The sequence below is a fragment of the Nannospalax galili genome, unplaced genomic scaffold (genome assembly GCF_000622305.1).
Source record: "Nannospalax galili isolate Female #2095 unplaced genomic scaffold, S.galili_v1.0 scaffold161, whole genome shotgun sequence".
Lineage (NCBI taxonomy): Eukaryota > Metazoa > Chordata > Mammalia > Rodentia > Spalacidae > Nannospalax > Nannospalax galili.
This window is the reverse complement of record NW_008348586.1, coordinates 2634389-2650068: the sequence shown is the minus strand read 5'-3', so window position 1 is coordinate 2650068 and position 15680 is coordinate 2634389. Positions and strand designations below refer to the sequence as shown.

At 41.4% G+C, this 15680-nt stretch overlaps 1 protein-coding gene and 1 pseudogene across 5 annotated transcripts in view; one reads left to right on the top strand and one right to left on the bottom strand.

Moving 5' to 3' along the window:
• The window catches only part of Gbf1 (golgi brefeldin A resistant guanine nucleotide exchange factor 1), a 155877-nt gene that overhangs the window by 40005 nt on the left and 100192 nt on the right, over nt 1–15680 (bottom strand). For all 5 annotated transcript variants that reach the window (XR_003851507.1, XM_008845636.2, XM_008845638.2 and 2 more), the window contains exon 4: nt 2714–2845. Coding sequence is in view for 4 of the 5 variants with exons in the window: in XM_008845636.2 (XP_008843858.1) it covers nt 2714–2845 (132 nt within the window). In the remaining variant the exon portion in view is untranslated. The remainder of the gene's footprint in view (nt 1–2713; nt 2846–15680) is intronic.
• LOC108491424 lies at nt 3340–4324 on the top strand (annotated as a pseudogene).

Here is a 15680-nt window from a genome sequence, read left to right as displayed (position 1 = left end):
AGCACCCACATGGCAGCTAACAACTGTCCATAACTCCAGTTCCAAGGGATCTGACAGCCTCATCTGTCCTCCGCGGGCATTGTACAACATGGGTGCACTTACCTACATGCAGGCAATACATGCATACACATAAAATAAAAATAATAAATAAAATGTTTTAAATTTAAAAAAAAGAAAAAAAAGTCAGAGATCAATTCTAAATTGGGTGAAAAATTTGGCTTACTTGAGAGCAAAACTTTCCAATACTCTGATAGACAATGAGTTACTATCGCTACCATACAAAGAGTTTTTACGAACTGGTAAAAAACAAAAGCAAACAAGATAAATAGAGTCAAAGTAAATTCAAAAGTTCAATCTCAAGGAAATAAAAAACAACAACATACCAGTGGCAACACAAAAGAAAACTGGTAATATTCAGTGCTGAAGACAGCCTGGAGGAATGGAGACACTGAATCATTGCTGGTGGAAACATAAATGCTGCAACCTGGCAGTTCCCATAAAAAGGTGACACACACATAGCCTTTACCAGAAACTCCCAAGTTCAGAAGTATTTCATGCTAAAGTAAAATTAATAAATAATGCCATATGAACAAAGATGTTTATTTCATTATTTACAATGGGAATTATTACAAAAGGGAATCTAACTATCAAATAAAAAGACACAATCATAGCAGGGACTAATAGGAAGGGGAAATGGGAGTTATTTAAAAATTAAAGTCTGTCTTGGGTGATGAAAAAATGTGGGAAACAGATGTTGGAAATGGCTGCACAATGCCATGGATATAATTAAAACCACTAAATTCTATATTTAAACATGATTAAAAGTTGGTAGCATGCTTCCCTAGCATGCATGAAGCCCTTGGTTCAACCACTATCACTACATAAAACTGGCTGTAGTGGCACAGGCCTATCTATCATCCTAGCATGGGATGGTGAAAGCAGGAGGATCTGAAATTCAAGGTCATCCTTGGCTACGTAATTGTGAGGCCAGCCTGGGCTACATGAGACCCTGTCTTTTAAAAAAAACAGGTTAGCCAGGCATGGTAGTGCACACCTTTAATCCCAGAACTCAGAGGAAAAGGAAGGTCGAGCTTTGTGACTTTGAGGTCAGCTTGGTCAACATAGTGAGTCCTAGGCCAGCCTGGGATGTAGTGGAACCCTGTATCCAAAAAAAGGGGTCGGGGGGTTATTACTAATATTACTATTAGGTGAAATAAAACACAGCACAAACATTTTTTTTCGGTCTTTTTGAGACAGGGTCTCCCTATAGCTCCAGCTGACCTGGAACTCCCTATGTAGACCAGGCTGGCCTCAAACTCACAGAGATCCACCTGCCTCTGCCTCTGCCTCCCAAGTGCTGGGATTAAAGGCGTGCACCACCACACCCGGCTCTTTTTTTAAAAAAAAGGTAGTCTGGGGCTAGAGAGATAGCTCAGTGGTTAAGAGCACTTGCTACTCTTCCAGAGGACCCAGGTTTGGTTCCCAGCACCTATACATTAAATAAATAAATAAATAAATAAATGATAATTTTTTTTAAAAAAAGGATAATAATGCCTATATCCAAGTACTTAGGAGACTAAGGCAGGAAGACTGCAAGTTCCAGGCTACATAGCAAGACCCTATCTTAGAAGACCCTATCTTAAAAATGTGCACACGTGGCAGGGTGTGTGTGTGTGTGTGTGTGTGTGTGTGTGTGTGTGTGTGTGTTTTGTAGGGTTATATGAATTTAGAAAAACTAACCACTAACCACTAACACTATTTAGCTAGAGAAGCTGAAGCACCAAGACAGAGGAGGGACACTCAACTTTCCTTTCAGATATTCTTTTTTTTTTGTTTGTTTGTTTGAGAAAGGGTCTTCCTGTAGCCCTGGATGGCCTGAGACTTGTTATGTAGAACAGGCTGGACTTGAACTCACAGAGATCCACCTGCCTCTGCCTCCCAAGTGCTGGGATTAAAGGTGTGTGCCACCACGCCTGGCCAGACATTTTCTTTATTGTTAATTTTCTTACAAAAAACATGAATTATATTTGAAAAAATAACTTGAAAAATAAGGCAAGCTGGGGCTAGAGAAATGGCCCAGTGAGTAAAGGCACATGCTGCTAAGCCTGATGACCTGAGTTTGATTCCCAGGACCTACATGGTAGAAAGAAAGAACTGACTGCCACAAGTTGTCCTCTGATCTCCATGTGGACACCTTGCTGTGTGCACAACTCTCCTCATCACAAGCAAATACATGGATAAAAGTCATTCTTAAAAAGGCAAAACCAAGCCAGGGGTGGTGGGATATGCCTTTGATCCCAGCACTCAGGAGGCAGAGGCAGGTGGATCTCTGTGAGTTCAAGACCAGCCTGGTCTACATAGCGAGTTCCAGGCCAGCTGGGACACAGGAAAACCCTGTCTCAAAAAGACAAAAAAAAAAAAAAAAAAAAACAAAAAAACAAAAAAAAAAACACAAACCAAACCTCCAAATGCACCAGATTCTTAACTCTGCAAAGTGTGGTAGACACCAGAGTCCCAGGGCAATCTCCTCTCTTCCTCCTCTCTCCTCTACATACAATGCAATGCAGTTAATTGACATTAGTAAATAACAAGCTTATCTCTTCCTACAAAGAAAGACTGGCTCCTATCACCAGGTGGTTGCTTAAGGCCTGAGCAACTCAACAGAGGCAGGACAAGAAGTACTGTAGTCATCCAACAAAGCCTAAGCTCTTACCTATGAGTGCATAGGACAGGAACTTGTTGACAGAGGTGAGTGCGAGGCCAGTGATAGGGCCAGTGGTATCTTCAGAGCGAATCACTTCCAGAAATGGACGAAGGAATACATTTGGCTCAATCTCTGAGAGTTCTGCAAGTAAAACAAACACAAACCAGAGATGAAGAGGCGCTCCCTAGCAGAAAGCTAACCCTCAGAAAAGGTCATTTTTCATCTGGCACAAAGTTAGAGGTCCTCACAGCTGGATGAAGCTTCCTTCTTTTGGATTACCTTGAATCAAGTCCCTGATACTATACTATTCTATCTATAGAAACTTTAGTATGGAGCTCTAGAAGACTAGTAATTTTTTAAAGTATAATATTTTATCCAGGTGTGGTGGTACATGCCTTTAATCCCAGCACTCAGGAGGCAGAGGAAGGCAGATCTCTGTGAGTTCAAGGCCAGCCTGGTCTACATAGTGAGTTCTAGGCCAGCTATAGCCCTGTCTCAAAAAGACCAAAAAAAGTATATTTTAATTAACAGTAAAATTATTAAAATGGTAAATTTTATATTGTATAATCAGTTTTTGCTGTTGTTTTGTTTTTGTTTTGTGTGTATGCATGAGTGATGCTGGGTCATACCTGGTTACCAGGGCTATCTTCAACTTTGGCAAAATGGATACTGTTGCCATCAATGACCCCTTCACTACCTCAACTGTATGGGCTACATGGTCCAGTATGATTCCACCCATAGCAAGTTCCCTGTATAGTCAAGGCTAACAATGGGAAACTTGTCATCAATGGGAAGGCCATCTTCATCTTCTAGGAGTGAGATCCCACAAATATCAAATGGGTTGAGACTGGTGCCAAGTATGCTGTGGAGTCTACTGGTGTCTTCACTACCATGGAGAAGGCTGGGGCCCACTTGAAGGGTGGAGCCAAAAGGGTCATTATCTCTGCCCCTTCTGTTGATGTCCCATGTTTGTGATGGGTGTGAACCATGAGAAATATGACAATACTCTCAAGCTTGTCAGTAGCACCTCCTGCACCACCAACAGCTTAGCGCCCCTGGCCAAGGCCATCCATGACAACTTCAGCATTGTTGAAAGACTCATGACCACAGTTCATGCCATTATGGCTATCTAGAAGCTGTGGATGCCCTCTCCAGGAAACTGTGGAGTGATGGTCATGGGGTTGCCCAGAACATCATCTCTGCATCCACTGGCACTGCCAAGGCCGTGGGCAAGGTCATCACAGAGCTGAATGGAAAACCACTGGCATGGCCTTCCCTGTTCCTATCCCCAGTATGTCTGTTATGGATCTGACCTCTAGCCTGGAGAAAGCTACTAAATGCAAGGATATCAAGAAGGTGGTGAAGCAAGCATTTGAGGGCTCCTTAAAGCGCATCCTGGGTTATACTGAGAACTAGGTCATCTCCTGTGACTTTAACATCAACATCAACTCTTCTACCTTTGATGCTGGGGCTGGCATTGTCCTCAACAACTACTTTGTCAAGCTCATTTCCTGGTATGACAACAAAGTTGGCTATAGCAACAGGATAGTAGACCTGATAGTCCACATGGGCTCCGGAACCACTCACCCCAGCAAGAGGAAGAAAGAAGCCCTTAGCTAGGGGTCCCTGCCCTAACTCAGCCCCCAACATACTGAATATCTCCCTTCACAGTATCCATCCCAGGAGGAGAGAGGTTTAGAGAGCCCTACTCTCTTGAATATCAATAAACTTCACTTCCCCCCCACCAAGAAAAAAGATATATGATCAATCTCAAATCACACAATAAGCAGAGTTGGAATCCTAAAGTTTCCCAAGACACACACCTATCCTACTTAACTACTAGTACACACTTGTAACTTTAGCAGGTTTTATTCAACTTTTGCTTTTCTAGACTCTGCTGTGGTTTCAGCTTTCAGAACCAGTTCCCTTTTAGTATTCAATAGGCCAGAAAGGTTTAGGGATATGATCCAGGCTATTACACCTTTAGAGACAAAGGGAAGGGAAGTATGTGTGTATGTTCCTATGCAACTTCATTTTCATGCAAATGTAGGGAGCTCCTACTCAGTTCCTACCTCCTTTCTCTGGGTAAACATTCCTGGGCTTGCTGCTTCCCAGATTAATGCTTTAATTAATTGGCAGATTGGGTAGCATTTTCCAAGCCTTGCTGTACAGTGATCACATCAGCTGCATAAAACCTGCTTCTCATTTCCCACTGGGCCCACCTAGAGACGTACAACTTGTAGGAAAAAAAACTAAAGAAAAATACATGTGTGTGCACGCACGTGCGCACGTGTTGGCAGTAGCAATAATGTTGAGATAGAAGAAATATATTTGGGAAAAGTGAAATATAGAATACCTTTGAAAGGCACATTAAAAGGATGACTCAAGGACTGGTGAGACGGCTCAGTGGTTCAGTTCCCAGCACCCACATGGCAGCTAACAACCGCCCCCATAACTGAAGTTTCAGGGGATTCAATGTCTTCTTCTGGCCTCTGCAGGCTATTGCACAGATGGATACACTTATATATATATGCAGGTAAAATACTCATAAACATACAAAACAACAACAATAAAAACAAACAAACAAACAAACAAACAAACAAACAAACAAACGTGGTGCTGCATATCTTTAGTTCCAGCATTTAGGAGGCTGAGATCAACGCCAATCTGGTTTACATAGTGAGTTCAGGGCCAGCTGGAGCTACAGGAAGACCCTGTCTCAAATTGTTTCTCCCCAAAAAAGATGGCCTGTGGGTAAAGTGCTTGCTGTACATGTATGAGGACTTGAGTTCAGATCTCCAGCATCCTTGTAAAAGCCTCTTATAATAACCCCAGTGCTGGGGGGCAGAGACAGATCCTGTGGGCTTGCTGGCCAGCTAGCCTAGCTGAAAAGGTGAGCTCCAGGTTCAGTGAGAGAACTTGTCTCAAAAAATAAGGTGGACAGCAATAGAGGAAGACACCAATGTTGACCTCTGATTTCACATATGAATAATGCAAAGGTGAGCACACACACACACAGAACACATATACACACCACATATACAAACATACTACACACACACGTATACCACACACACACACACACACACACACAAATTTAAAATCATCTAGTCTTACTGCTTTAGGAACAAATGCATAATGTTCACTTTGTCATCTAAGAAATGGCCATGTTTGGTATATAGGAAATAGAAAAATCCACATGAAAAATAAATCTTTCCTTGAAAATGGGGAGAGAGAGAAGAGTTTTCATGTGTTCTTTCACACACTTTCAGGACGGGGCCCATATTTCACTTCTGGTTCATGTGCATTCTGGTTTTCTTTTTTTTCCTTTTTTTGACACAGAACTTGCTCTGTAGTCCAGACTGATCTGGAATTAATAATCTCCCTTCTCCAACCTCCCTAGTGCTTGAATACAGGCATGTTCCAATATAACCAGTTCTGGCCTGCCTCTTTGTTGTTAATTATTAATTTGGTAAAATTGTTTTTTTAAAAAAAATTTTCTTATTTTTTATTTTATGTGCATGAACGTATTGCCTGAATGTATGTAAGTACGTCTGTGTCGTGAAATGTCCACAAAGGTCAGAAGATGGGGTCAGATTCCCTGGAGCTGGAGTTATGAATGGTTATTAGCTGCCATGTGGGTGCTGGGAATTGAACCTGGATCTTCTACAAGAGCAGGCAGTGCTCTAAACTGCTGAGGCATCTCTCCAGTCCCAAAACTGACTCTTTTGTGTAACTATCACTACAAGCAAAATAATGGAGCAGTTTCATCAACCCAGAAAATCCCCTCTATCCTCCCTTTGTAGCCACACTCTCCTTGCTGCTCACATTCTCAACCACTGAGCTGTTCTTCACAGGGTTTTATCAAGAAGTTCATATGAAGGGAATCAGACAACGCATAATCTTTGAGACTAGCTTCATTTACTCAGCAAAAATCTTTTAGATTTATCTAAGCTGTTGCATGTATCAGTGGTTCCTTTTTAATGCTTAATAGGTATTCAATTGCATATATGTACCATAGTTTCTTTTTCTATCCTCTGGCTGAAGAACACTTGGGTTCTCTAATTTATTACCACCAGTTCCACCTTTAGAGACATTTTAGCTAATCTGCATTCAAGTTCTTTACTAGTGATACAGTTATTTACAGATCTCCTTCCAATCTAAAGCTTGGCGTTTTTCATTCTTTTTTTTTTTTTTCTTGAGGTAGGGTCTCACCATGTCACTATATAGCCCTGACTATGCTGGAACTCGCTATGTAGACTAGGCTGGCTTCAAACTCAGAGATCCGCCTGCCTCTGCCTCCTGAGTGCTGGGATTAAAAGCATGAGCTACCATGCCTTGCTCAGCATTTTTCATTCTTTTACATGTCCCATATAGCAGACATTTTTACTTTTGAGGAAATCCAATTTGTCAATATTTATTGTAATGTTTAAGTCACTTTGCCTAATCATAGACCGTAATGATTTTTTTCCCCCTTGAGATAGGATCTAATGTAGCGCAGGCGGGCCTTATATCTGCTATGTAGCTAAGGTTAGCCTTGAACTTCTTATGCTCCTATCTCCAATTCCCAAGTGCTAGAATGACAGGCATGTGAAACCACATCTGACTTTCTTTTGTTTTATGAGACAAGAGTTTATCCAGGCTGGCCTGGAGCTTGTGATCCTTCTGCCTTAGCTACCTTAGCTTCCTGAGTGCTGGGATTATAGACATGCACCATTTTTTTTTTTTTTTTGGTCTTTTTCAGACAGGGTCTCCCTGTAGCCCCAGCTGTCCTGGAACTCACTATGTAGACCAGGCTGGCCTTGAACTCACAGAGATCCACCTGCCTCTGCTTCCCAAGTGCTGGGATTAAAGATGTGCGCCACCATGCCCGACCTGACATGCACCATTTTGACTGGCTTATTTAGGACTGTTTTAGAGTGAAAGAGTTACAGAGGATTCTTTCTTGGGTATCTTCTCTTTTTATAGGAATCACTCCATGTTTCTTTCTGAATTTGGTATGTTTTAAAATAAATGTCATGTAATGGAACACTCATTATTTGTAAATTACTTGAACATAAATCATTTTATTATGAAGTCATCCATTACAAGGATCATGTGGCTGTCAAAAACATTAACTCTGCACTTTGGGCTGGAATGCAACTTTACCAGGAAAATGCACATTCTGTATTAAGTGTATAGTTGGGATAAAATAAGAGACAGGCAGGCAGGCAGGTACTGTTAGTGGAATACATGTTGGCCAGGCCTAGCTTTTGTGCCTTGTTTTGTAAAGTTGTGACCCAAATCTTTCAAGATTGTATATCTAGATTCAGCTGTCTTGAAAGTTTCTCTGGTCACCTTCCAGAGTAAGGTGTGACTTTTCAGAGTACCACTACTCCCATGAATTTTATTTACAATGACCTCACAGACATGCCTTAGCCCTATCTGCTACAGTTTTGATACCTATGTTTTCCCTGTAGGTAAAATGGGCATGTCGCTTATCATGAAGTTCTTATAAAATGTTTTCTAAAATGAAATTATATAAAATAAAAAGTTCTTATTATAAAGCCCATTAACAGTGGGGTAGAAATAGTAGTTAAGACTCCTTAGACTTGGCTGGGCAGTGGTACACACCTTCAATCCTAATACACAGGAGGCAGGGGCAGGCCAATTTCTGTGAGTTCAAGGCCAGCCTGGTTTACATAAGGAGTTTCAGACCAGCTGGGCTACATAGTGAGACTTTTAGTCTTGGGGCTGGATATGTAGCTCAGTGGTAGAGTGTTTGCCTAGCATATATGAGGTTCAATATCTAGCCTGGAAAAAGAAAAAAACAAAAACAAAAAAGACTCCTCAGTCTTAGTATCATTAAGAATTTATATGCTGTGGGGCTGAAGAGATGGCTCAGTGGTTAAGAACACTGGTTGTTCTTGCAGAAAACCCAGGTTCAAATCCCAGCCCTCACATGGCAGCTAACAACTGTCTGTAACTCCAGTTCCAGGGGGTCCGACAACCTCTTCTGTCCTCTGCGGGCATTGCAGGACATGGGTGCACTTACCTACAGGCAGGCAATACATGCATACACATAAAAAATAAAAATAGCCAGGCGTGGTGGCGCATGCCTTTAATCCCAGCACGTAGGAGGCAGAGACAGGCGGATCTCTGTTAGTTTGAGGCAAGCCCTGGGCATTGCATGACACGGGTGCACTTACCTACATGCAGGCAATACACACATACACATAAAATAAAAATAATAAAATATTTTAAAAAATTTATATGCTGCTTAGTAAGTGTTGGAGTAAGTACATGCTTTTACATGCTTCAGGGACATGGCAAGATTGCCTCGCAGTCCTGATACTCTGATTTTCAACAGCATTGGCTACTGATCTTTCAGGCTCATTATCTATAGGTTTTGGTAATGTCAATTCATAATTTCCTTTGCCATTTCCTCTTTTTCCCTTTAAGTCCCCTACAGACACCTGACAGGGTGGTCACTGATAATAAACATAATTGTCTTATCTTCCTGCTACCACTGAACAATGAAAGTTCTTATTAAAAGAATTTTGATTGAAAAGGCTGCTTCAAGTATGATGAATACATAAAGCTGGGGTGCAGTGTTATGTTGTAAAGTATAGCAACAGAAGTTTTTAATTTCTCAGGGCTGGAGAGATAGATGGCTCAGCAGTTAAGAACCCTGGCTGTTTTTGCAGATGATCCAGGTTCAAGTTCCAGCGTCCACATAGCAGCTAACAACCGTCTGTAACTGCAGTTCCAAGGGACCTGACACCCTGACCTCTGCAAACATTGCATGACATGGGTGCACTTACATACATGCAGGCAATGCATTCATATGCATAAAATTAAAATATACGAAGCTTTTAATTTCTCCTGGGCTTTGAAATTGCCTGCTTGAATTTGGACTTGGTCATGTATAGTGTATCCAGAAAACAACAAGGCAGAGTAAACGGCTGTAGCCACCTGTGTGTTACAACCTAATTGCTTTCCTTTTAATATGCACCAATTTCCCTTCTAGAAGGAAAAGAACTAGTGTTTGGAATTGGTATACATTAAACTTGTGCTTTCAGCAAGAGATGGATCAATCTGTCTTCAGTCCTCTACAAATGTTTGAGGCCAGTCCCTATGGGTCTCATTTAGCCCTGCCGGCCTTGTTAAAGGGGCTTTACTCTCCTTCCTGGATTAAGAGTGAACCTGGACAAATCTAACACTTAATTCATATGGCAGTACTAAAATCAATAACTAACCTCACTGGATAGAAGGAGGAGAGTTAACAGAAGAAACTGAAGTTCTAAGACAGTTGAGCTAAAATAGTCTATTTGCCACTTTAGGCATAGAGTTAATAAACAATGTGCAGAAATAATATGGTATAATATTTAAAAGTATAATGCATTATTTAAGAGTACTGACTTTCGGGGCTGGAGAGATGGCTCAGCGGTTAAGAACACTGGCTGTTCTTGCAGAAGACCCTGGGTCGAATCTCAGCACCCACATGGCAGCTAACAACTGTCCGTAACTCCAATCCCAGGGGATCCGACAGCCTCTTCTGACCTCTGCAGGCATTGCACGACACGGGTGCACTTGCTTACATGCAGGCAATACACACATACACATAAAATAAAAATAATAAATAAAATTAAAAATAAAAAGAGTACTGGACTTTGGAGTTAACAAGGCCTGGGTTCAAATTCTATCTTTTCCACTTATGTGATCTTGGGTATGCTACAATCTCTGACAGCTTTGCTTTCCTTATTAGAAAAAAAATGGAGAGAGTGACATTGTTTCTCAGAGTTATTGGTAGAATAAAATAATCTAAGTATGACCTGTCTCACTATGTTGCCCAGGCCTAGTCTCAAACTCTGGGTTCAATGGATCCTCCTGCCTGAGTCTCCTGAGTAGCTGATATATACTACAGATACACTACTGCAACTGGTTTGATAATTATTTTTAGTCATCTATGTAGCTGTTGCTGATGTCTGAGGCAAACTGGGGTTGTTGTCTATGGGATGAAATAGAATTCATGGGCTGGAGAAATGGCTCAGTGATTAAGAACACTGGCTGCTCTTACAGACGACCAGAGTTTGATTCCCAGCACCCACATGGTGGCCAATAACCATCCTTAACTCCAGTTCTGGGGATCCAATGCCCTCTTCTGACCCCTGTGGGCATTACATGACATGGGTGCACCTACTGATATGCAGGTAATACACTCATATACATAAAATAAAAATAAATATTTTTTAAAAAGAAATAGGATTCATATAAAAGTGACAGGTGGCAGTTCCCAGCAGCAAGCTAACCCCATTATTTAGCAAGAATGCTCAAGGTGGGAAACTCACTGCTGTCCTAACCAGGATAAAGTCATGTAATAAACTATTGTCCCTATGTGTGCTACCTTTAAGCACTTGTCTAATCTTTTAAAATACAGGCTAAATATGATCCTAGAAGACAGGAAAAGTATGGATTTCAGGAGCAGAGGATTTCCTGAGAGCAGTCTGCTATTGGTTCCATGCTGTTAAGGACTTCGGTTCTGGGAAAATACATCTTCCTCCTGTTTTGTCCCTTATGAGAAGTTGAGCTGCTGAAGGACAGAAAGATGATCAAGGTTCTGACAAGGTGTTTAAGCTGGTGAGCACATACAAATGCCTACCCCCCCTTTCTTTTTTGGTTATCTTTGACATTTTTGTGGCAGATATCTGGGAGGATGAGTTCTTATGTCATCTGTGGCTTAGGCTAGCAATTCATGAACATGACCTAGGCATTATCAATGGCAGTTAAGAGGAAAATAGAAGTTAGGATTTCTAATTCCTCAGACTTTTAGACATTTTCCCCCTCCATTTTAATTTTTTCTATTTTTTAATTGAGTTTTTGTGCATTTCATACATCTTAATCACATCTAGTCCTCCTCCTCTATATGCATCTCCCATAAACCCCACAACCATCAGATTTTGTCATATATGTTAAGACATATGGAGTCAAGTTTATATCTCCAGATGTCCCTTGGTGTGAGTTCATCCACTGGAGCTGGTGAACCTCTCTAGTGTCACTCCCTTAAAGAAGACCAATTCCTCCTCACCTAGCAGTGATCAGTCACCATTAGTTCCTCAGCTAAAGTTGGTGCTTCTTACTCATTTATCTGCTTCTATGCTGAGTTTTTGTTTGGTTTGAGTTTGCATGGGTCTTGTGCATACCATCATCACTGCTGTAAGTTCATATGAGCAAGTTCCCAGCTGCTTGGAAAACTCTGTTTCTTTATGGTCATGAGTCTGATTTTTATACTTTAACCCCAATGTGTGTAAGTTCAGAGAGTATACTTTAACCCCAAAGTGTGTAATCAGAGAGTTCATTAAAATTTTTTTAAATTCATAAAAATCAAGTTAGAGATGGGTATAGTGGCTCAGTAATCCCAGTTACTCAAGAGCCTGAGGACAGAGGATCATGAGTTCAAAGTCTACTTGGGCTACAGATCAAGTTCAAAACCAGACCAGGGAATTTAGTGAAATTCTGTCTCGATGATTAAAAAAAAATTGAGGCTGTTGATGTAGCTCAGTGGTGGAGTACTTGCTCAGCACATGCTCGGTCTTCCATCCCCAGTACCAATAAGTAAATAATGAAAATGTTAAACAAATAAACCCCAAACCCAAAAAACAAAACCCAAGTTAGATTGGCTAATCAGCCTGAAAAATGAATACTTTCAAAAGGATTTTGGGGTGGGGGGTTCACAAGGTAACCCCAGCTGGCCTGGAACTCATTACATAGACCAGACTGGCTTCAATTTCACAGACATCCCACTGCCTCTGCCTCTTGGGTGCTGGGACTAAAGGTGTGCATCACCATGCCTGGCCTTAAAACAATATTCGTGTGTGTGTGTGTGTGTGTGTGTGCGTGCGTGCGTGCGTGTGTGTGTGTGTGTGTGATACTTGCCATGGCACATGTGGAGGTTGGAGGACAACTTGAAGGAATCATTCCTCTTCTTCCACTTCCACCAAATAGGGTTCTAGGGGATTGAACTCAGTTCATCAGGTTTGGTAGCAATTGCCTTTACCCACTGAACCATCTAGACAGCCCTCCCAAAATTTTCTAAAAGGTCCATTATAAATAATCTACCATTTTTTCTTCCTTCCTTCCTTCCTTCCTTTTGTTTCATCTTCTCAAGAAGAGTTGTCACCTTTCTGCTTGTTTTAGAAAATGTTGCGTTAAAAATTAATTAATATCGTTGGACTCTCTCTCTCTCTCTCTCTCTCTCCCTCCCTCCCTCCCTCCCTCCCTCTATCCCTCCCTAAGAGAAATGGTCTCACTATGTAGCCCAGGCTAGCCTTGAACTTACTCTGTCTTAGCTTTCTTAGTACTAGGATTATAGACACGTACCACCATACCTGGCTTCATACTCTGTCTCAAACAGTCACAATATCAAAGATAATCACTGGCTCCCCTCTGCCCCCACCCCACTCTCTCAAATTCACAGCACTTTAAACATTTGATTTGATTGGAGGAAAAAAGAATGTACTTTTGGTAAACTATTGCGTGACAGGTGAAAAAACAGGTCACTGTTAGGGATTTAAACAGGTTTTCCCCTGAGGCTGTCCTTATAAGAGCCTGCATTTGCTCAAAAATTCTACTTTGCATTTAGAATATTAAGTTTTATGTCTGTAAAGGAGTCTTTAAAGATCTAGCTAAATTACTACCCTTACCTTCACCAGAAAAATCCTAGGATGCAAGGAAACTGTGGACCAGAAGAGGTGCTTTTGCTCAAGGTCACAGAATTAGTACTGGAACCAGGACTGGGCCTAGAGCATTTTTTTATTTCATTTCTCTTGTTGAATAGGGCAAGGCTGAAAAGGCCTGTCTACGTTTGACCCATCAGTTTAAGCTTAGGAATTACAGCTTTGTGGAAGCTGCCTTGGGCAGTTTTCTCTGGAATTAACCGGTTCCTGAAACCAAGCCTCTGTGTCCACTTAGCCATAGGTCTGGATAACTGCGAAGCTGGTAAACAGGTATGAGGGCCAGTGTGCAGCTTTACCTAGTTTTATTCATCCTTTTCCATTACTCTCTTTAAAAAAATTTAATTTTTAAAATTTAATTTTTTAATTTTAATTTTAAAATTTAATTATGCACATGTGTGTTTACGTGTGGGTATGCACATATGAGTTCAGAGAGCCAGAAGAGGATGTTGGATCCCCTCAAGTTACAGGCAGTTGTGAGCTGCCTTAGGTGGATGCTGGAGATCAAATTCAGGTCCTTTGGAAGATCAGAAAATGCTCTTAACTTCTGAGTCATCTCTCTAGCAACTCCCTTTTTTAAATTCTGTCCCATGTCTCTGGATATAGAAATGTCAAGAGAGCTAAATGAATTAGACTTCTGTTTGTATCATGTTATGATTTGTATGTTTGCTGCATCTTGTGAATGACTCTGCCTCTAGAAACATGGGCCAATATTTGCAGGATGAAGAGCTACAATGGGGGCAGGCTGATGACCCTCTAAAAAGCAAGAACACAGAAGTAAAGTCTGTGGGCAAAAGGGTTGAGAAAGACATTTCTGACGCCAAATGGTGTTGAAATAATACCACAGGCCTTTTTCCTTGTCAGCATAATCCAATTGAAAATGCCCAACTGCCTCTCATAAGAGTCACTCAGGAGTGAAGAGCTTCACTACCAGGGAAAGCAGCTTATGTGTGCATTTTGGCTCAGGAATGTGCTAGCCCAATGCTGGCCAAATGAGAAAAGGTTACTGCAGGCTGAAGGATACAGCTAGCTTCCTGAGAGGATAAACTGCTAGGAGAGGAGAGGAGAATGTCCTCTTCTGTCTAAGGGCAGTGTTTGAGGCCACATGTGGAGGCCTTTGACACAGATTGTTGAAAAGGACAGTTCTGACATGACAAAACAGTGTCAGGATTCACCTCCCCTTTGGTCAGCTCACCCATCATTTGAAAAGACAGAAGACTTGGGAACACTGACTGATTCTCAAACTGAAACTAGGCCAATTTGGGATTCTTCTGTTTTGATGTCATAATGTAGAAAGTCCTGCCAGGCCTGGTAGTGCATGCCTTTAGTCTTAGCACTCATAAGGCAGGGGCAGATGGATCTCTGTGAGTTCCAGGCTAGCCTGGTCTACATAGTGACTTCCAGGCCAGCTGGAGCTACAGGGAGACGCTGTCTCAAAAAAGACCAAAAAAAAAAAGGGCCTGCTCTCTGTCCACTAGTGTTGAACAAACTAGAAGGAGAACACCATCAAGAAGTCTTCGTTTGGCCTTGGTTGGTTAAAGAGCCAGTTTGTGGCCCTGACAAACCAGAAACTGGACCTATATGTGATTTTAGAAGGACCCCAAAAGTTCTTTCACCAGTGGGGATTGTACTATCCTTTCTTGAAACTTTTTTAACTCCCAATCCTAGCACATGAATCAGTTACCTTCAGAGTACCCCTCTACCTAACTTGTATTCTTTGTTTACTGGACTGTTTGTACCTTGAGGTTGACAGTTTTCCAGAGCGGGAATTTTGGCTACTTGGCTAAGGTGTCAGATATCTCCTTGGTTGTGAAATTATTCAGCATGTTTATTATGAGCGCATCATGGCACTTTTCTTCTGAAGAACTCAGACAGCTCTTCTGCTTTTCTGAAGAAAAGTCAAACAAATCTAGTCCCCAGGCAGGCCAATCTAGGAAGTAGAATACCAGACACCTTTCTGTGGAGCTTCCTAGGAAGCAGCAAAATTGAATGACTAGGAGGCACAGTTTTTAGAGTCAGACGGATCTGGATTTGACTCCAGTTTCTACTGCTAGCTAGTTTTAAGATCTTAACTGATAAGCAGTTACTTATTCATGAAATGGAGATTATTAAGAAGAGAGAGGACATGTAAGGTATTTGGTGCATGGCATGGCACAAGGTAATAGATAGTGGCTGCTGTTATTAACTTTATTGCTTCTAATAAGGCCATGAATATTTCAATCAAGAAGCTCCCATGTACAGCTCTCTGATGGAGGCAGCCCTCA